The sequence below is a fragment of the Mauremys mutica genome, chromosome 11, assembly GCF_020497125.1.
Source record: "Mauremys mutica isolate MM-2020 ecotype Southern chromosome 11, ASM2049712v1, whole genome shotgun sequence".
Taxonomy (NCBI): Eukaryota; Metazoa; Chordata; order Testudines; family Geoemydidae; genus Mauremys; species Mauremys mutica.
In genome coordinates this window covers 63,595,192-63,618,491 of record NC_059082.1, presented here as the reverse complement: position 1 = coordinate 63,618,491, position 23,300 = coordinate 63,595,192, and the positions used below count along the sequence as shown (strand labels likewise).

Here is a 23,300-nt window from a genome sequence, read left to right as displayed (position 1 = left end):
TTCAATTAGTTCCCATAAAAGGCAATTGTAACTGCTAGTGTGCTTTTCAATATTGTAATTCAGAAAAAGTTTCAGAATTTCTCTGCACTGGGATGACCAGCAAACTGAAATCTTCTAAAGGACTTAGACTGATATTTGGCAGGAACTGCTGTTCTGTGAACATTGCTCTTTTTTGATGGCAATTTTTCCAGTATACTTCCCACATTCATCATGTTCCTAGCATGTCAGATACTTTACGTTATCAGTATGAGTAGAATTAGACAGACATTAGGCCACTAAGTTAAATAAATTAAAAAAATGGATGAAAAAACAAGTCCAAACAGAAATTAAAGCACACTAAAGAAGGCCTCAACTTCTCATTAAAATGAAGTATCTCTCTACCTGCCTGCAGTTTTATAGTCCTAGACATATTTCCCATAATAGACGCAGGAAATATCTGAAAAACATACAGCACATTTTTTCTGATGCGTGTGCTCCCACTTTGGCCTATTCTTCTGTGTGTCACGGAGGAAGACAAAGCAAAAAGATGCGCCATGTTTTCAGAGAAAAGCTTAATAGTTCACAAATACATCAATAGTTAAACCTGCGCAGTGTGGTAGCTGTGTCGGTCCCAGGATATTAGAAACAAGGTGGATGCAGTAATATCTTTTATTGGACCAACTTCTGTTGGTGAGAGACAGCGTTCTCTCTCTCTCTCTCACACACACACACACACACACACACTAACTAGAAGTTGGTCCAATAAAAGACATTACCTCAACCACCTTGTCTCTAAAATAGTTAAACCTAACAGAAACATACCTTCTTTCCAATCAGACAAAAATATGAAGTAATTCTTCAGTGTTAAATTATTTATTAGAATTTTAACAAATTCCAGTTTCTTGCCATTGGAAATACTCACAAGTGATGATTTATTTCACTCTAGCAGCTTACTCAGCTTCATTACGTTGAGCTTTCTACAAACATGCAATCATAGAACGCACACACCAAAAGTGCTTACTGTGCCTCAATTTGTTTGATGTGAACAGAAGACTGTGATTTACATTACAGTTAATGTTTATAAACAAGCAAAGTTAGGTCCATACAAATGACATACACTGGAGCATAATTTATCTCAGTTAGTAGGAGATAAGCGAGGTGAGCTCAGATGAGAGCATGCTCCAAAATGTGAGCTTTTTACATAGTAAAAAATGTGATTTGCCCATCACATAGTTATATACTTTTTGCTACCAACATTCACTTTTCAAAGTAAGTCACACAATAACCAGTAAGAGGGGAAAAAAACCAAACATTTTCTCATGAACTGAGTGTTAGGTCAATACATGTTTTGCCAAATTGTGACCACCAGTAGAAGGTTTATATTAAGTTATCTGGGACAAAATATTAATCAAAATTTGCCAACTATTTTGCAATGAAAATGTATCCCTCTACAAAACATCTTTCTCCTTGCAGGGCCTGAACTAGAAGTACAGCACTCTTTCAGAACAATTAGTTCGGGAAATTAACACAATGCTACATTGACTAATGAGAGAAAAGAAATAGTATCGGATCTGGCTATTATCTCACACAAGAAAACATGAAAGCAGATTCAGCAAGAATGCATGCTGAAAACAGAAAAAGATGACCCACACCAAGTCACATCAATGGAGAATAAAAATAATCAATACAAGTTTTTAAGCACTTTATCTGCAGATGGATTTTAGAGGTGCTGCACTGGGATGTTAATCTCACTTTTAAAAAAAAATCTCAATCATCTAAAATGCCTCAGCTTGAGAGCCTTGATAAAGAAAGATATATTTCAACCATGAGACTTCTTCAGGAACAATCTGCAAAGAAAAAAGTAAGCAGAGTTAGTCATGGCTATTGGAAGTGAAATGAGACCTAAGAGGTCTTAAAGGTACCTTCATCTGTAACCTCTGCAGCTTGTTTTCAAATGGTGGCAAAAGGTAAAATTTAGAAATGCAGAATCTGATACATGTGTCCCATTTCCATTCCAATAACCATGATCCTTCTGTATCCTTCAACATGCTCCCCTGAAATTTAAGACTCGATACCTAATTGATCATTCAGGAAGGATGCATTTCCCTAAGCTGCTATAGAAGAATGCACTTTCTGCATGATAAAAATTGGCAAGTTTCACAGGGCAACATTAAGTTTCTTAAATATGTATTAACAATATTGCCATGGAATGCTTTATAAGATGCCACTGATGTTTCAGTGCAGACATGAAGTTGCCATAGCTCTTCAGTTTTACTTTAACAGTATTAGTTCTTTGAGGGCGATGAAGGCCATGTTCACTGTGTCTTAAATTTCAGAGTTTCCCCCTCTGCCTCCACTTCTGAATGGTTTAGCTTTAATTCTGTCATCTCAAATAAGGAGACAGTCCTACAGATCAGGACAAAACACAGTGGAGGGGGGAAAAAAAATCTACGAAATGGAGACATGAAACAGTCCTCCAACGAGAGAAACAGTTTTCTCCCATAGTCATATCTCCATTCACCTAGGCTGCGGTGTTGTCTCTTTTCCTCCCCATATTGCTCTAATAACTCTGATCTGCATAGTCAGTTAGTGCCCAAGAGCAAACCAGTGGGTTCTGCCAACTTTCCACCTCTTCCTGGATTGTCATCCCAAACGTTACAAGATAAGTCAAACAATCCATAACTCAGGCTTCTCTGTGCATATACAGTCAGTAAAAAACAAAGTTTGAAATTCAAATGCCCTTTATTTTTTACACCTTTGCCAAAAAGTGGTGGTTTTCCTTCACACAACTTCATGCAAACATTCTCTTCAATTTCAACTTGCGTAGGTTTAAACCCCAAATCTCAAAAACTATGTCAACCATCACTGCAAATTCTGTACTGTTTTGATTCAAAATAATCCATCCATGGTCACAAATATTACAGATGTGAAGCTCAGACCAGGTTTGCTACAAAAAACACAAAACCTGACAAGTTTTGTGAGCTCTGGGATTTTGCTGCCAGCAGTTTGCACAGCTCTAATCAGTACCCAAAAATGGATTACATGGCAGACATGCTCTAATAATTTTTAGTCTCAACATTTTACCACATGGTGTATGTTTTTTCAGCATTCAATGACTGTAATTTTACCCCCACTCCTTCCTACCACCTTTTAAATCCACAGCTTTTCACTAAGCTGACTGTAACTTCTTGTTAAATGGTCCTTTCACCCACCCACACTTTTCCTAATCCTTGATTTGAGTTTTGCCTCTCTTCTGAGCTTCAGTGACCTATTTTCCTCCCCATTAGCTTGTTACTTCTCTCCATCTTCCTTTCTTTTACCTTTGTAGATGACTGTCAAAATGTTCCAATAAATTATTTTCAGTGTGCATTAAAAAGACGCTGTCTGCAATCAAAAAGTGGCTATAACTAGTTGAACAAAAGATGAACAAATTCATTGAAGAGAAAAATGTGCCACTGTATGTATGAAGCTGCAATTCCAACAAAAGTATAGTTTTCCAAATATTTTGTGGAAATATTAGGTTTTAGCAGCTGCTAGTGGCTAGGTTTTGAGTAACATGCACAGGGATATAGGTCCTAATTCAACAAAGCACTTAAACATATGATAATCCCATCCACTGTCCTGCCAGCTGTTGCAATTCTATCAAAAGTCTCATGATATCTGGTGTTTTCCCCAAACTTCTGGAGACCTGCAATGCGACGACAATCTCTGCTGTCATTAAAATAAAATAAAAGTTTTCTAGCCTTCATGGCTGTGGAGAAAAGCCAGAAAATGCAAACCAAGTGCTACAAATCAAAAGGCAAATGAAAAAGGGTTTTTAAAATCTCATTATTTTTGTGGCCTGGCTCAATTTTTGAGCACTTCAGATTTTCAATTCTACTTCCCTATTCAACAAAGCACATGCTTCAGTCCTCTGTTGAATCTGGGTATTAATCTTTACCTCCCTCACATGTTTATAAAGTGCTTCAAAACCCCCAATGAACGGTGCTATATAGGTTTTAACAACTAAAATGTGGGGTAAATAGCAAAAACTAGATTACATAAGTGATGATCTTATTTAAAATGTCCCACAAATACAGGAAAAATGTAGAGATGAGATTGAAAATTAGGTGCACTCATGGTTAACCGATGTTGGTATCTAAAAATAATAAAAGGCAAAGAAGGCATAGAAGTACTGGATATACTCAAATGGCTAAACTCTGGAGTTTCACCGTAACCAAGAATTGAGGAGCCCAAGTCCTACTGAAAGTCAACAGGACTCATGGTTCCTAAATCACTTTGATGACTTTGAAAGTGCCACCCTTTGTGTACAATACTTTAATCTCTTTTTCATAAAGTAGCATTCCAAAAAGCATACATTAAAAAAAATTACCTAGCACTCTAATTTTACTTCATGTATTTGCCATCATAAAATCCATCAAAGAGCTATTCAAAGTGACCAAAAGCAGTGCCTGCCATGAAACATTTGGAACTGTTGCTAAATACATACTTCACAATGCATTGCAACTTTGATTATCTGGCAGTGACATATTTCCTAGTAGGAACTGTTTAACATGTATTTTGCAAGCTTCCTATTCAGAATGATTAAAGGGCAAAAAAGTTCATTAACAGAGTTTAGGCTGTCCATCGATAGCTCGTGTTCTTCCTGAACATCGAGTTCAGCAAAACTCAAACTTCAGAAATTCAGAGTTAATGTAAACACCCACAGAACCTTAATTCTGACCCCCTGGAGCTGGCAATAGCCACTGGGAATTAGCTGCAAGCATTCCAGTTGCATTCACTATGTTAAGTGTAGCTGTATTGAATAGTGGAGGAATAAGTTGTGATTTTGATATGAGGAGATCTGGCTCTCAGTCCCTCCATATATGTTATCCAAGGAAAGAGAAGCATACGTACCCTGAGGTTCCAGTCTGCATCATCTCAATACAGAATTGTGTAGGTTGTGTCAGTGGTAGGGCCCTGGGGTCTTCTTGCCATGGGTAGTGAGGTGCAATGTGAGATCAGTCTGTGGATTTAAAGATGGGCAGGGAACAGTATAGGTTAGGTGGCATCCTGTGTGCAAATGTGAAGGTATGAAGTAAAAAGGTATGAAGTGGCTGTTAATTTTATAAGTGTGGGATTCTGCTGGGGGCATAGGCTCCATTTTTGAGTGTATGGAAAGTGCAGGTAGCTCTGATGTGAAAAGGCAGAGTGCGAGTATGGCTGCTGGGCATTATGGGGCATCGCTCAAAGAAGGTGACCCTTCCCCAGAATGGCAAGGCCCCCAGAACCTGGCTCACAAAAAGGGGGGCAGAGACCCCCAGATCCCAGTCACATGGTATAGAAAGACACCCCGCAGATCCTGTCATAGAGAAGAGGAGAACTTGAGACTTACAGCTGCCCTTGCCCCTATGTTCCCCACTTCCTCTCCCAGTGACCTACCCCCTCCCTCTTGAGCTCCCTACCCCCATCACCTCCCTTACCACCCATCTCCATCTATCCTCTCTCCCCTCAATGCAGTCCCAAGCCTCTCTCACCCCTATTCTTCCAACTCCTCCACCCCCTAAAATGAACCTCCCTTGCCAGCAAGCATTCAGCTAGCTTTTTCTTTATTTTTAATTATTTCTCCCAAAACAGAAAGCCACCCTGACAGAGACAGATTTTAGCAATATGCCTCCCAACCATTTCCTGTTTTCTGTCCAAGATGGGACTTGAATGGACACTAGCTGGGGGAGCTGGGTTCAAAGAACAACTGCTTATCCTCTTGAGGTATGCAGCTGGCATGAAACTTCAAAGATTAACAATCCTGCTAACCAATGGTGTGCTGTCTATGTATGTAAGCCATGCATTGTACGTCCATTGGTCCAGCCCATGGGACAATTCTATCTGGCCCCCAAATGCACATGGAGGATGACATTTTGTAGAACAAAATGGTGTCCCCCACACAGTTGGACCTTGCATACGCCATGTATACAAGGTAATGCTGCAAGAAGGATGACATATTGGACCACCTAATGCATGTGTAGAATTGCATGCCTTACTAAAAATATCATAGCACAGCACATCTGCTAACTCCTCTGTCTATGCACACTCAATGCAATCTATTAGGAGCAAGAATAAGCACGTGAGGCTTGTGTCGAGCCTAAATGGAGAAGCAAAATCTTTTTCAAATAATGTTTTAATTTGATTTTCCTCAAAGAGCTGCCGGGTGCCAAGCACTCTGTTGGTGTAATCCTCAACTGCCAGAGACCCTGCTGTAACAATCTGCACCCTCATTTTTCTCTCAGTCTCTCCTTAGTCAAGTGGCCCCAAATATGGATCACTAGCAGAACCCGATGTCCTCATTAGGCCCACCAAATTTCAAGGTGTAGATTTTAGAGCACTTAGAGTTGTGTTTTAAACAGAAAGCTGGTCTTAACTTTAACTACAGCAGAGCTGTTGCTCTGCTATAATACTCAATGTAGATAATTAGGAAGGCCTATCCAAATGACTACTGTGGGGAAAAACTTAAGTTTGTGGGTACACAGGGAAATCTACGGTGGACCCAGAGGACCCTAAAACATCTGTGAAGGAACCCCAGCTACTCATCACATCACCTTATGCTCCTCACAGCACGTTCTCACCAGGAACTATGCTGCCCTTTGTATTCCTGATAGCCCCAGCTCCCTCGCTATCCCTCTATAAAACAGATGGATGATGTAAAGAGGGCACTAAGTGCTACAATCTGCCAAACATTTTTCTGTCATTTGGAGAGGAGCTTGCTCTGTAAAGCCAAAGAAATTCAAACAATGCAACTGAACTGGAGTGGAGGAGCTCTAATGGAAATAAATGACATACGGATATTTAAAAGCATCAGCACACATTATAGGAGTCCAAAATTCTTGGGCTTTCCCTTAATGTGTTATTTAGAAGTGTAGTTCCTTTTAGAAAAGCGACCATTTAACATATGCCATTGTGGGGATCCATTATTTCCACCTCAACACATTTAGTTTTTTACCAAACCAGATTTTTTCCAACTGTGACTCCTATAAATTCAATGCTAAGACTTAAGAGTTCAGATGATCTCTTTCATTTTCACACATTAATTGTAATTAATGTTCTGCAGTCCACCTTAGGCAGCAACACTTATGCAATCCTAATGCCTTCAAACTGCACGCTTAGATCCACCAATCCTACCCCGCTTCCTTTAATACGTTTGCATAGGTCTAACTGATTAAGTTTCAAACACTACTGTTGACAGTGAACAAGAAGAAATAGAATCCAGTCCATTCCCCATTACTGTTCTGGCCCTGCAGTGTTAACAGGAGTAAAAAGCAATAATATCTTGTCAGCAGGTATGACTGACTACACACATGGAACATATATAGAGTAAGAATGCATGAAAAAGTCAGTTTTCCAAATTAGACTTGCACTTAGACTTGCCAAAAGTCTCTATATCCCCTATAGTGATTATTTCCATAGCAGGTTGAGATAGTACTTGCACTGGGTTTTTTTCCCCCAGAGAATGGGAGCGATTTAGGTTTGTTTAAACTTGCTTATGATCTACAATCCACTGCGCTATTCAGTGACCTATGAAACAAGGAAGGGACAATTTAGCCATCTCCACAGCATTTCTCAAATTGGAACTTATGAGTGTTTTGATTTTCCCACAATTCCATTGTGGGAGCTTATGCAACAGGAGCTAAAGTGCATGTTAAGTAAAGTATTTTTTAAATCAGCAGTTCATTTTGTTTAATGAGAAACAACTCAGCTTTAAGCATTCATTGCTTGGAGCCATTAATACATATTTTGTAACAGGAAGAAAAAGTAAAGCACTACTATCCCCTTAAGTGCAAACAGCCCTTCAGATGTTATAAAACCACTGCTGACCTATATTTCCTTGAAGTATGCGCTTCGGTGTATTTATCTGATATCCAAACTAAACAGAATTTTACAAGTACTGTAGAAAGTTACCTTGAAAGTGCAGTTAAGACAGTGGGTGGTGATGAGAATGAAGGTCTGGGTCCCCCTTGGTCAAGTGGCCCCAAATTTGGATCAGTAGCAGAACCGCATGTCATCATGAGACACACCAAATTACAAGACAATCCAAGTAATCACGTAGATTTTAGAGCACTTGGAAGAGTTGAGCTTTAAACAGAAAGCTGGTTTTAAAGTACAGCAGAGTTGTCGCTTTGCTGCAGTGCTCAGTGAATAATTACAGGGCCACCCAGACCCGGGGGTGGGGGGGAACGCAAGAGGGGCAATTTGCCCCAGGACCCACAGGGACCCCCACGAGAGTTTTTCGGGGCCCCTGGAGCGGGGTCCTTCACTCACTCCGGGGGCCCCAGAAAACTCTCATGGGGCCCGGGCCCCTGTAGCTTCTTCCGCTCCGGGTCTTTGGCAGCAATTCGGCGGCGGGGGGGTCCTTCCGCCCTGGGACCCGCCGCCGAAGTGCCGGGTCTTCGGCGGCAATTCGGCAGCGGGGGCCCCCCCGTAATCCTCTGTGCGGCCCTGGATAATTAGGAAAGTGGGTGGTGATCAGCATGAAGGTCTGGAGTATCCCAGGAGTCCCATAGTCCAGGTCAAACAGATCAGGAGTACTGCGTACTCAAAACCCCCACTGAAGTCAGTGGGAGGTAAGGTGGTCAGCACCTCAGACAAATCAAGTCACTAGTCAATGATTTAGGTAAACAGATCCCTTTTCCCAGTGCGAAGGAAAAGACTACAAAACTATCCTTGTCCACAAGTCACCTGCCATCCCTAAGAAAAATATTAGTGAACCAAAGTAGTATTATAAACAAGGCTTCATTTATCCCAGCAGTGCTATGGCTTTATCTTCTCCAACCCGGCCCCCTAAAGGGGGACAGATGTCATCACCTTCCTTTAATTTTAAAAAGTTTTATTAGAGACTTAGTACCTAAATCCTCGATTCCACTCCCCATCCTCTGCAATCTTTCATTAATGGCAGGCTTTCAGACTGTCACATACAATATCTAATCAGATTAGAGTTTAGACGCTGACATTCAATCTGCAGTCTCCTATTCTCATACTTTATGCATATTTCAGAGCTGAATAGCTGATTTGGTAGGATTCTTATTAATGGCAAGTATGTCTGTGGGAGCTGTGGCTTATCCCAATTTGAATTGCTTTATGTTGTAATTTTTAATTCTAAAGTGAAAGATCTCACCCAACTCTAAAGGCCCAATAGGTGCTCTGGTTATCCTGGAACATGGGAATCCTTCCAATTAAAACGTGTCTTTTTCTGATTTACAAGTTACAATAGAACATTACAGAGTTCACAGATGCCAGACACTGAGTAGGAATAAAGCTACCTTGATCATCTAGCCCAGCCCCTGCCAGTGCTAGAATCACAATAGTCCCTGCTGGCATTGGAATCCATGAATGTTTTCAGTGTCTGTGCAGCGTCCAGTTTCAATGACTGAAGTGATGAGATTTCCACCACATACACAGATTACAATAGCTAATAACTGGAATATCATTTTACAGTTTATTTGGCCTAAATTATCCTTTTCTTAATTTCATCCTATTTGTTCTAGATCATGCCCCTTTGTACACCTGTAGAGAGGTTAGCCGGGGCTCGTCTCTCTCTCCAGGGCGTCGGGGAACCACACCACTTCACTAAATTCAGGAAGATGTCTTGTGGGGAATTGGTTCGGCCCGGGAGTCTTCCTCTGCAGCCTTTGTGAGAGCAGAAATAAACACAGTAAAAGCCCAGGCCCTAGGTCAGGGCAGGGCGATGGTGAGTCAGGCGCCCAGGCAGGGGCTGAGCAACAACCGTATATAATAGTAAGCCCAGGCCCCCGGCTCTGAAGGGCCTGGGAGAGGGGGAGACTGCTACCCGCGAGTTGGGTTGCAGGGGAGACACAGGCCCTCCCACTCCACTGCATCCCAGCCCGGGGCCCTAGCAGCAGCAGAAGACCTGCTGCTGAGTCAGTGGGGATCCTGGCCGCAACACACTAACATGGGCTCTGGCAGTGCTGCAGCCAGACAAGGGTTGGCTGCTCCCGGGCTACTTCCAGACTCCCCTCTTCAGGTAACTGGGTCCTGGTGGTGTCCTCAGGGGAGTCCAGCACCATGGGTTCCTCAGGATAGCTGACGAGGGGTAGACTCGGCAACTCCTCCTGGTAGCTGGCGAAGGGCAGGCTTGGCAACTCGTCCAGGTTGCTGGCGTGGGGCAGGTTGGGCCAGTCCTTGGGTTTACTGCAGGCCGCTGAGGTTTCCCAAACGCGAGCTAGGCCGGAGGCATCTGGCCTCCCTGGTGGCTGCTTTCTCAGTGAGCTCTGGGGTCAGGCCTTTATACTTCCAGTGCCACGCCTGACCCTCTGCGAGGTGGGCTCAGAGCTCCCTGGCTCTGCCCACTCTGGTGTCCGGAGGGACTCATTTCTCTCCGGGGCGGCGGGGAACCACACCGCCTCACTACAATACCATAGACAATTGCCCAGCCCTAATGCAAATCTAATAAGACTGGAAACATTTTCTTCACAGAATTTCGAAAGGTATCATTCATGTAGAGCTGAAATAATTTTTTTGTTCAGATTACCTTGCTTTGCTTTCCAGCATCTCCTCAACTCATGTATAGAACTCTTAGCTAAAATCTTAATAAAAGAATCTTAACCTGGAGTGGTACAGGGAATTTTTGTTCAGATTTTGAAATGAGAAAGGGGCCATGACCAGCAATGCACAGCTAATATTCTTCAGAGGCTTTCCACAAGCTCTTCCCATTAGTCTGTTCTATGCCCCATGTACAAGGGGTACAATGCTGAAGAGGATGAGAGGACAGAGAAATCTATTGTTTTCTTATTTAAAGAAAAGTCCCTCTGAACCATAAGCAAGTAGGAAGGTGGCACCACTTGGTAAAACAGATTAAAGAGCATTATGTTGGAAATATTTAAGATTCCTTCCTGTAAGATATATTGAATATATAGCTCAGTGTTCATCTGGTATAATCTGAAATTAGGAGGCTGGTGAACAAATTAAGTGATATTTCCATTGGGAAATATTCCACAAGGAAATGTTTATAAAGTAAATTCCCCTTTTGAGGAAGTCGGGTCCTCTCCACAAAAGAATTTGCTCTTCAAAAGTACTATTATGAGCTCCAAGGATACAACATTTCTGGCAGGAATGATTTAGCAGGATCCAGGAAGGTGATGAACATGACAGCCATGGAAAGGATCTCAAAGTTCTCTACAGTTTGGTGAAGAAATTTTAATATACTCCCAGAAACGTCTCCTAGCACATTAGTGGCCACAACCCGTGATGACTGAGTAACTTCCCCAGAATTATTTTGTTCTTGTTCCTCACTGATAAAACATGCTCCATTCATCAGGTGAATGGTGTGTTGAGAAAAACCTTTGAATATGTATTTGCCTAATTCACGTCATAAACACAATAATAAGAGTTGTCATTATAGCACATTGCACCCTTGTCACATTTCAGTACTCCTTCTTCGTGTACCTTTTCTTTCAAAGCACCATTGCCACACACACTGTTTAAGCAATTTTAATGTTACTCCATAAAACAGTAAGAGCAAGTTGGAGCAGAAGACTTATTCAGATAAGGTAATTATATAATGTACATAATCTGTGTACATATTATGTGACACACAGTTTCAACTGCTCTTTTTAAAGTTGCCTCCTAATTGTGCTTGAAAATTCAAGATTTCATCTAAATTTAGGATGACTGCAGAGGCTAAAGAACCCCTTCAAAAGGTGAACAGTGTAACTCATGCAGTGAAATCTGCAGACTGCTTGAAATAGTAGCTCTGAGAAGTGTACGTATATATTTATATTGCCTAATCATGTTCATTCAAATGCCTGATGCAAAGTACATGGGCACTTGACACGTTGCTATTCAGGGGAGATGGAAGGTTCTGGAGGGCCAGGAGATGAACAAGGGCATGAAGGGACAAAAGACCTACTTCTGTACAAATTAGGAACTTAACTTTCATTCACTTTCAGTTTAAGAGGGAGCAGTGGACAAAGGACCTAGAACTTCTGACCAGACTATTGTCCCAGCACTTGTCCAGGCCTCAAACGGCACAGGGTAGAGCTCTTTAGTCCTCTATGCCCCTTTGATATGTATCTGATCAGAACAGCAGAGGATCAGGAGAGAGCAGTGGTTCTTGCTAACATTCTGCCCAGGATATGGGTCCCGACTACAGGTACAGCCATATTTAGGTACCAGTGCAGAGAGGAGTTCAAAAACATATCAGTCCAACCCTAGCCTTCTATTTTCTGTATATTAACATTAAATGAACTACTGAGCTAATACATTCTGTGCCAAGCAAAATTTCATGGAAGCTACTCTGGCAGCTTTTTTTGGTGTACTTAAACCAAAACAGATCTGATAAATCTAGTTTTTTCTGCTGATTATATCAAGCAATAAAGATTCCGCAATGAGAACCTTGTTGATAATTTTGCTTATATGTGAGGCACAGGAGACATTAACTCCTTTACAATAGCTATATTAGCTGTGTAGCACTAATGGTAGAGAACATGGAGTGGGTGGCAGACAGTAGGCAGACATAATGAACTGAATTTTCTTGTACACTGGTGCCTTTAGTTATTTTGGAAAAATATTTCTGGAATAGTTGAAGTATGTTAATTTAGACTATTTGACTGTTGTCAAAAATCTATGTTGCAACACCACACCATATTGCTTCATATTTTCTGCAGATTACTTAACTCTCAGTGTTATGCATAACAACACCTGGCTCTTCTAAGGAACTGTTCACTATTCTAGGAATATCTATACGAATTTGTGCCTATTTTATTCTGTGAATCCATGTCTGTGAAAGAAGAGGCAAGTCTTGTGTTCTCTAAAAATATAAAGAGAACTTTGCTGCCTCAATCAGCATACTTGTACTGAATATCAGTACAAGTTTCTAATAGCACTGAAACATACAACAGTAGAAAATGACTAGTACAGGGACAATATAACTCAACTGCAACTTATCAGATAAATTTTAGAAGTGCCTGAGCTTTATTTCTAAACTTCCATTTCAGTCAGTCACTAAAGATGAGCGCTCACAGTTTCTACTGAAGTCAATGGGAGCTATGGGTGCTCATTTCCTTCTCCAAAAAGTCAGATTAAACCATTAGACTTATAACCCTAAGAGAAGCGTGCAATTCAGTAACGTTAACTTGGCCATAATGCACTTATTGTAGCATTTTTATACTTTGTTATATCTACTGCTTTTTGAAAAGACAAACCCCATTGTATCATTGACTATTGTAATGAACGTCCATAAAACATTTAGAATGCACGCCATGGCCAAGTGAACTGCATGGAAGCAACTTTAATATTTTAAATTTCCTGTCTTGAATGTTTGATTTTGCACACTTGACACCATGTTAAATGTTAATGTTTTTTTTCCATTTTTGCACATGCACACAATGAAACAGTCTCCAGTCTCTACCAATTATAACTATTTATTAGGAATGCCTGACAATACTGTCAGCCATTTGCATTGATTATCTTGCCCTCATTGCAGAAGTACTCTTACTTGGCGAGATAATTTATGACAACAATCTTCCTCAGTGAACCTACTCAGAGGAGCTTACTCTCCTTCAGAATCTTGGCATCTTTTCTGACCACACCTTTTCTATGGAAGTCTTGAGTCAGATGTGATAGGGGAACAGTAACCTAGCAGCATAATCTGCATTGGTTACACCCTTACTGGTCCTGTGAAAACCTCTCACCAGCATATTAACAAGGGTTGATGGTTTCAATTCTCTGTTAGTTGCATCAATATCATCCAAAAGCTAGCAGGTTCTAGCTTGTGTTGTGATGCACATGAGTTACAAATGGCAAAAGTGGCTTTAATTTATTGCATGGCCAAATACTGCATACTTGTTTGGGGAAGAAGGTCACACATGGACCTCACTGATATCCAGCTAAATACAGCTATGACTCTGAAGTCCACTCTACCGCCTTGGCTTCCAGTCCTCGCAAACATCCTTCCTCCAACCATCTGTCAAGACATGGCTATCTTGCACGGGTACAAGAAAGCTCTCGCTCATCCACCTCACACTCATCCACCTCACACTTGCTTTAAGTCCCACCAACCATTCTGGGCAGCTGAAGCAGCTCTTCTGTTATCCAACTCCTACCCAGAAGACACCTGGTGAGTGCAATAGGCAGGCTCTGAAGTAAACAAAAAGCACCTCCCACAGTATGAATGCAGAGACCTCCAAACCCCTGAATACATTGTGAACAGGTGCCCTATCTTTTCATTTGCAGGAGATATTGCAAAAGTATTGCATTACCTCCTGGAAATGAAAAGATGGGGCACCTGTTCACTCTGCATCTCCTGAAGCCCTCAAATGGATTTCAAACCTTTCTATTAACTTATAAATGTTGCTATTTCCTTACTAAAGAAGTAGTTCTCTGTTCACTAGCCCGATTTCACATAATAGTTGAGAAAAGCTTTTTATAATCTCTGTATCACAAGGAGCTCTTTAGAGTGAACAAGATATGTGAGTTTTAAAAGACATGTGACATTAAGTGACCCATACTCCCACAGCAGTAATACCCGACAGAGTGTGTACTAGAAGACCTAATATACTTCTTTGGTACTTGAAGACGGTACCTTTGGCACCTTGTTCACAACACAACTAAAGCATGTACCAAGAAGCTACTTATGCACCTCCTGTTATGACATATTGCTTAACTAAACAACTCTCCCTAGAGACTCATCCTGGAGTGTATCTGTGCTCAGAAGCTTTCTATCTCTACATTTGATTTTAGCCCAATTTTTTTCTATCTACTGTTCCCAGTGACACAGTGAGCTTTGAATCATTTGGAACTGGAGGCCAAACACTTGGACTTGTCGCCAAGCAATTTTTAAAGCTGTACCAATAGCCATTTGACAGACACTTCTACTGCATTATAAAAAAACAAAAAAACAAAAAAACAAAACAAAACTAATTTAGGACCATATGATACTATTATAAGCTATATAAAAAGCGTTCGTATAAGTATCAGATATCACTAATTATTCAGGTATCCAGTACATACCCATCTGCACAAGCACCTTCACATCACAAGTTGGAGGTGGAGAGACTTATCAGGTTAGCTTGTGCTTCTCTGCCACTTGCAAGAGCATTTTCTACAACATATTTACTAATGCTTGGGCTAATCAGCCTCAAACCTGTAAACCAACTTTTAGAAACTGAGCTTTGAAAGGCTTGGATCTTACCTATCTTAAGCTCACACCACAGAACATAAGCATTAAAATGTGCAGTCATCTTTTCCTTAGAATCAGTGTTTTTGGGTAACCACACCTTGCTGAACTAGTCATTTTGTACTACTGATGAAACTACCACAACTTGATTAGTAACATTTTGAGTGTTTCTAAGAAGTTTCAAGGTTGTAATTCTAAGAAAATTTTCAACAGACCTATTTATAATCTGAAAACAAGACAGATGGCAAAATACCAACCATTAGATATATCTTATTTAAGGAGACAAACTGACCTAGGTTCAGAGAAACAACTTACTTGTATTTAACATCTGAAAATAGAATGGTTTCACTTCTTGATAGGTTACATATAATACAACAAGATAGTTTAAAAAGAATAACACTGAAAGAAAAAAAAACTTTTCTGGTGAGGGTTGAGGTTTTGCTCAAAAAGTTCAAGAGGCAAAGGCTGTGCCACATGTTTCACATATTTGATTGACGTGGAGCAGCAGCTTGCTTCATCAGAAGTTCTGTCTTACCTGGGACTTTGTCAACAGATGCAAAAACAGATCGCTGTACAGCAGGGTCACAGCTGCCACGCCGTGACTGGTCGTAAAATCTAAATGGCAGGTGCTGTGATGCAGATGCAGAGCTGTGTCCAAAACCCATCACTTCAGTTGAAGGCTGGACGGGAAGATCCAGGAGAGCTACATTTAAACAAATTGATTTTTTCTTAATAAAAAAAAAAATCCATAAAAAGGAGATCTAATGTGATAATTACATTGCCAACTTGCCCAGAACCTTGGGACAAACCTAGTTTAGATCAATCTACATAGCTTGCTCATACTTGCATCTTCTGAATAAAAATAGCTTGCTGCTTGTTTTGCCCTGTAATTATAGGGGGGAAAAGGCAACAAGTGGCGGCAAACCGCACTGCCTTTCATGTATATACATGGAAACCCCAATATTTATTGAAGGAGGAAACAGGCCTTTTGCAGTACTTCTCCATTACATAAACGTGATGGTAGCAAGCCGTTTCAAAAATTTGTATCGTAGTAAGAAATATCCATCAACAAGGTCATTCATTAGTTATGTTTGTATGTGGCAGCAGGCCAAGCCATTTGGAGACAGGTAATCTGCTTTAGGTAAGCAAGTATCTGCAGTTTGCATGACCACCCACACTATTTTAGGTCAATTTCTATGTAAGATCTTAACTCCGAACTTACTCTTAATTTAGATACCAGAAATCAAGAAGACCAAAGAATTAGACTGCACAATTATAATTCACAGGACCAAAGCATAAGTATATTTCACATAGCATTGAAACATTAGAAACTGATTTTAAAACTCTAGACTGAATAATTCTCAGTTGAAGTTGAGTCACTAATTTTAATACTACTCCAGATTTTCTTTATACATTCTGTTTCATGTTAGCAGATATTCCAGACTGTGATTGATGCTCTCCAATAATCAAGTAACTAAGATGTTCAGTCTCCTTTCTCACTTGCCCATCCCTTTTCCCTGTATATTCCATCCTCTTCCATTCACTCAACCCTAATAGATTCACTCAGCTGATTAGTTCCAATCCTCACCATGTGCTGCATTGATTTAGGCCTTAGCTATTATACATTCAATCTCTACCTGATGGATAACCACCTACATAGATAACCCTCCTTCCTACATCTCTTAACGCATAAAAGTTCAGAAATTTTAACTGCTGACATTCTATTCTATGTAGCTTCTCATACTGCCCTTATCAGCACAGTATCTGAGTACTCGCCATTAGTGAATTGAGCAACACTAACATGTGGTTCATTCACAATCTCTCCTCTCCTCCAGGCTGGGGCAGACATCATCACATAAGAATATGCATTTTGCTATAACAGGAAGATATTGTTAAGATCTATTGTTTAGAAACTGGACACTGGTTTCAAAATTCCTCTCCTGGGATGGAGTATTTCAGATGCTTTAGAGGACACACAAGAGCAGATCTTACACTGAATTGTCATGAGACATGTTTCCCACTTCAAAGAGAAATATTTTAAGACATCTGCTTACCCGCAATTCTCTGCATTTTCATACGTCGAGCTTGGATACGGCCCTTTGCCAAACGCTGCTTCGCAATGATACAGCGAATGTGATCAGAAAAAATAAATGTGGCTTGAAGAATGGGGAAGGGCTTAGAATGCGGACTAGATGCAGGTTTGTGAATTATTATATTCAGAGCTCTGCTGTCATCTTCTACTCCAGTTACCTGCATGTCCTATAAAGAAATGGAATACAGTTAGCGGCGAAAGAAATTGAGTTGTTCATTGTGAATATTTTAAATTAGATATGAACAATACATCATTATAAGAAGTCAGAGAGATGAGGTACTGGTTTACACACACACACACACACACACACACACACACACACACACACACACACACACACACACACACACACACACACACACACACACAATGTTACAGTATATTGTGATGTAAACCCAACAGGGCTATGTCAGGCAAAAATTCAGTTAAGTGGTTTGACTGTGAAAGAGTAGTTCTCTCTCTAAATTTTCTAGAAACCTGACTGTTGAGCTTGGCATAACATAATAAACAGATACTACTACTGCTCAGCAACTCATTTATATATGTTTACATTCTGATGTAGCTGGAATACCAAGTAATTTGAATTAGTTACTAAAGCATTTGGACTAAATGAAGAATTATTATAAACTAGACTGAAAGATGCAGAAATCCCATTTTTCTCAGGTAACAATTCAAAGGACTAGACTCCAGAATTATCTATACTTGCTTTCTTCATTGTAACATTCTAGGTCAGTGGTCTCCAACCTTTTTATGCACACCATCACTTTTTGAATTTAAGTGCAACCCAGGATCTACCCCGCCCCTTCCACGAGGCCCCATCCTGCTCACTCCATCCCCCCTCCCTCTATTGCTTGCTCTCCCCCACCCTCACTCACTTTGACAGGGCTGGGGTAGGGGTGCAGGAGGGGGTGTGGGCTCTGGGCTGGGGCCAAGTGGTTCAGAGTGTGGGAGAGGGCTCCAGGCTGAGCCTGTGGGAGGGGTGCAGGAGGAGTGAGGGGTGCAAGCTCTGGGAGGCGGTTTGGGGTAGAGGAGGAGATATGGGGTGCTGGCTCTGGGAGAGGGCTCAGGGCTGGGGCAAGGGGTTGGGGGTGCAGAGGGGGTTTAAGTGTGGCTTGGGAAGAGGGATTAGGGCTTGGGAAGGCAGCATGAGGTGCAGGAGAGGGTTTGGGACGCTGGCTCTGGGAGGGGGTTCAGGTGTTGGGGTGCGGGCTCCCGCCTGGCAGCACTTACCTCAGGCGGCTTCTGGTCGGTGGTGCAGCAGGGCTAAGGTGGGCTCCCTATCTGCCCCAGCCCCACACCACTCCTGGAAGTGGCCATCATGCCCCTTCAGCCCCTGGGGGAGGGGTGCATGTTGCTCCATGCACTGCCCTTCTCTGCAGGCATCGCCCCTGAAACTCCCATTAGCTGCATTGCAGTTCCCCGTTCCCGGACAATGGGAGCTGCAGGCGCAGTGCTTGCAGCAGGGGTGGCTCTAGGTATTTTGCCACCCCAAGCACGGCAGGCAGGCTGCCTTCAGCGGCTTGCCTTCGGGAGGTACCTGGTCCTGCGGATTCGGCTGCTTGCCTGCAGGAGGTCCGCCGAAGCCGCGGGACCAGCGGACCCTCCGCAGGCATGGCGCCAAAGGCAACCTGCCTGCCCCCCTCGCGGCAACCGGCAGAGCGCCCCCCGTGGCTTGCCGCCCCAGGCACGCGCTTGGTGTGCTGGTGCCTGGAGCCGCCCCTGGCTTGCAGGCAGGAGCAGCGCGCGGAGACCCCTGCCCGCCGCCCTCTCCCTCGGGGCCTCAGGGATGTGCTGGCTACTTCCAGGAGTAGTGCGTGGCCAGGACAGGCAGGGAGCCTGTGTTAGCCCCGCTATGCTGCTGGACTTTTAGTGACTGGAAATCACTACTGACTGGCAGAGGCTCCAGGATCAACCAGTCAATCCCTATTTGCCAGTTGGTGACCCACTGTTCTAGGCAATTTTGTAGAATAAAAGATTTCATAATATTCCACAACAAATCCTAATAAACAGTAAATAAAATATCTTCAAGAGGGACACCCCGACCCAGTATATATCCAGATGTATTGTGTGCTTGTATGCATGTGCAAACACACATACACACACATTTCAGGGTACATTTTAGTTTTATTTTCTTTGTTAAGTGTACTAAATATAGCAGATACTGGAATTCATGTTTAAGTATTTCAGAGTTTAAAAACACGGTTTAATTTGTAACGAGAAGCCATCTCTTTCTTTTTCTTCATAAGTATTATAAGATCTGTTCCCCATTGCTCTGATTCAGAAGTGATTTAACTTTAAGCACATATTTAAGTGCTATTGACGTCAGTGCTCTGATGAACAGAGATGCTTTCTTGAAGCAGGGCCTGTATGGGGAAATTACTTCATTTGCAAGTGTCCTGCTAGTGAACTTTTAAAGAACTTCTTTGGAAAGCTGGAGACAGCATAAAGCAATTTAACAGAAGACAGAATTAGAAAGGATACTAAGTACACAGAAAATAGGGAGGTATGCTATTGATCTAAAACATACACTGGTAAAACCAATACTAAATTTGATTACACTGTTTTTCACATTAGTAGAGTTTTCAGCTGGAAAACAAATCCTCAGGTTAACAGATATCTTACCTGCAAAAGGCCCGCAAATTTAACTACTCCCCAGCCCAGTCTGGCAACATCTGGCTCAACTAAACTCATCTGGTAAATATCCACAGCCAGAAATCTCTGAACTTGACCTCCATCTTTTGTAATCACTGTACAAGCAATTAAATCGCTGTTATCTAAAGAGAAAAAAATAGTTAAGATAGGCAGCTATGACAGTTAACTTCTGCAATAGTTTATTTTGTTAGGAATTTCAATATTTTTCAAGGCATATGCTTTGCATTAGAAACCTAAGTTATCTTGGCACATTTCAGATAGTCGTTTCCTCTTCATATTCAGTCTCATTTTCTCATGCTCATTCACAATTAATTCTAGATATACATTGGATGAGGACTTATTTTGTCAAGAATGCTTTGAATACAAACTGTGTGTGTTATTTAACTGGGTCAGGGTTTTAGCTTACTAGGCTTTTTTTTTTTTTGTTACACTCAACATTGTTTCAGGGCTGAACTTAAACCAGTTAGTGCCGATATATCCCTCTTCAGGATTGCTGAGATAGCTCTGAACTCAAAGCTATGAATTTATTTGTTTTTGCAATTGCTTGTTTGTATATCCAAGTACCCCTTCCAGTTTTCCTCCCACTCCTACCAGTTCCCAGGGTGAGAGACCACACCACTGGCATCAGTTGTTGAATAGACTAGCCTGTAGAGCAGGGGTGGGCAAACTTTTTGGCCTTAGGGCCATGCTGGGGTATGGAAATGGTATGGTGGGCCCCTGAATGCTCAGGAAATTGGGGGGAGGAGTGCATCTGGGGGTAAGTGGGCTCAGAAATGAGGAGCTCAGGGTAAGGAGGGGGCTCCGGGCTGAGGATTGAGGTGCGGCGGGCTCCGGCTGTGGGGTGGGGCTGGGGATGAGCAGTTTGGGATGCAGGAGGGTGCTCCAGGCTACGACTGAGGGATTTGGAGGGTGGGAGGGGGACCAGGGCTGAGGCAGGCTGTTGGGGCACGGGGCGAGGTGAGGCGTTTGAGGTACCAGAGGGGGCTCCAGGCTGGGACTGAAGGGTGCGGAGGGAGATCAGGGGTGTGTGTGGGGGGCTCAGGAGTGCAGGCTCCAGGCAGCGCTTACATCAAGCAGCTCAGAAGAATGTCCTCCCTCCAGCTTCTATGTGGAGGCACAGCCAGGTGGCTCTGAGTATGCTCCCCTGTCTGCAGGCGTTGCCCCTGCAGCTCCCGTTGGCCGGGAGCTGTGGCCAGTGGGAGCTCTGGGGGCGGCACCTGCAGACTGGGCAGCACGTATTGCTGCCTGGCTATGCCTCCGCATACTACCTAAGAGTTGGGGGGGGTGTCATGCCAGCTGCTTCCCGGGAGCCGCGTGGAGTGGGGCTAGCCCTCAACCCTGCTCCCTGGCTGGAGCTAAGGGCGGATTAAAAGGTCTGACAAGCCGGATGTAGCCCACAGGCCGCAGTTTGCCCACCCCTGCTGTAAAGGTTAACCTTCCTCACTTTCTGGATGTGCTGTTTTCTTTTCCCATTCTGTAGTTTCTTGCTACTTTTCCCCCCAAACCTCATATTTTTTCAGATAATTCACAAATATGCTGAAATTGGTTTGATAAGGACAGGGTTTACAATAACAAAAGAAAAGTGTCTTTCACCACAAAACACTGGTTTCTAATCTAGGTAGCTAAATTATTTCTATCAAATGGGAGCCACATTGTCACTCCCAATTCAGTGTCTACATTTTGTTTTTTTTTTGCTCTTTAAAACTTTATGGCAATATCTTGACACAGATTCTTGTAGACTCACAGACTTTAAGGTCAGAAGGGATCATCATGATCATCTAATCTGATCTCCTGCACATTGCAGACTATAGAACCTCACCTACCCCTCCCATAATAGACCCCTAACTTCTGGTTGAGTTACTGAAGTCCTCAAATCATGATTTAAAGACCTGAAGTTACAGATAATCCATCATTTACACTAGTTTAAACCTATAAGTGACCCATACGGCAGAGGAAGGTGAAATCTTCCAGGGTCTCTACCAATTTGACCCGGGAGAAAATTCCTTCCTGATCCCAAATATGGCAATCACTGAGGTCAGATGTACTTACATTTTGGACTAATTACAATTTGTTTCATTTTAGTCATAAAAGTAAAGTTCAAAACTTTGTTAATAATATATTAGTGGCCCCATTCTAACATCTCAAGAAGCATCCAGCAATCATCTAAATCGTGTTGCTGGAATCGTTTGTTCCAGCAACACGATTGCAAGAACAAACAAAACAAAACAGGGATGAGGATACTAACAAGCACAGTTTCATTCCATGGGCTGTCCAGAGCATCAGAACTACTAGACAAACGACTAGGAGAAAGGTTGCAGAGTACAGATGATTACTATGTAACTGTAGATGTCTGGTGTGAATAAGCATATTGAGCATACCGCCTAAAACCAAAACACCGCAACGTGGAATTCACAAATCTAGACAAATGTCAAGATTAAGGATAACATTTTTGAAAGCTTCCATGTCACTTTTGAAAATGGGATCTAGTGACTTAGGAGCTTTTGAAAAATTTACTCTAAGACAGTACTGCAATAATTGTTCAAAATGCACGTATAGCCATCCCCAAGGAATTCAAGAACAATTCCTGGTAAATGGGAGAAAATATTACAGTAAGTTTAAGCAGTCCCCACTAGTTCCAGCAGCTGAACTCCAAGATTACGGAGTACACACAAGTCAATTCATTCTCCCTCTGTCTCTGACTATTTCTGCATTTGAACAGAAGTGAAATGGTCTCGTGGTTCTTTTCCACTAATATCTTGTCCCTCAATGTATGTTAGAGAACACCACCACATCACAATATGTACAACATTTGGAAACTTGAACAATTAGAACTGTATGAGTGTTAGTCTTATTTTTAAAACTAAAAAAAATTATTTTATTTTCACTTCTGACATGCATTAAGCCAACTACATGAAGTAGCTGAAAAATTAAAATGAGACAGATAACATACTTATGGATGTGATCGTGCTTAAGTTGAAGCAATAGAACATATAACTGAAAAGCTCTCTATGCTCAAGGGAAGTACAACTAACCTATGTACCACCTGAAGTGTCTTCACTGCTACTAAGAAGTTGATTAGATACACAAAAGCTCAGAAGAATTAAACACCAATTAAGCTCGGTGAGTATTAGAGACCCAGGTAAGATAATATGGAATGTCACTTGAAGTTCCAGTTACATGAGACAAAGATAATTTCATAAAGTATACTCCCAGATGATTTTGGCACTTATTAGTGCTGTGAAATTGAGACACCATAGCTAAAATATAAAATTATTAATAACTTTAGTCTTAATCTAGTTACCTTGTATTTTTAGCTTCCAAGTAAACCAGAGGTATTACAGTGGTTTTATGCATAAAACAGTGTCTTATTCTTTTTCTTATAACTATCCAAGGTTCAAGATAATGGCCCAGATA

The 23,300-nt window shown here is 41.8% G+C and overlaps 1 protein-coding gene across 15 annotated transcripts in view; it reads right to left on the bottom strand.

Annotated features, from left to right (window-relative positions):
- Positions 1–23,300, bottom strand: part of CLEC16A (C-type lectin domain containing 16A) — a 204,653-nt gene that overhangs the window by 41,185 nt on the left and 140,168 nt on the right. For 13 of the 15 annotated variants that reach the window (XM_044978772.1, XM_044978771.1, XM_044978778.1 and 10 more), the window contains 3 exons: positions 19,857–20,008; positions 17,197–17,401; positions 15,678–15,845 (listed from right to left, as the gene is read on the bottom strand). In XM_044978772.1, the coding sequence (XP_044834707.1) occupies positions 15,678–15,845; positions 17,197–17,401; positions 19,857–20,008 (525 nt within the window). Of the gene's footprint in view, positions 1–851; positions 1,827–4,963; positions 4,985–15,677; positions 15,846–17,196; positions 17,402–19,856; positions 20,009–23,300 lie in introns of those variants that run through there. The other 2 variants (XM_044978781.1, XM_044978782.1) reach the window with 2 other exon arrangements.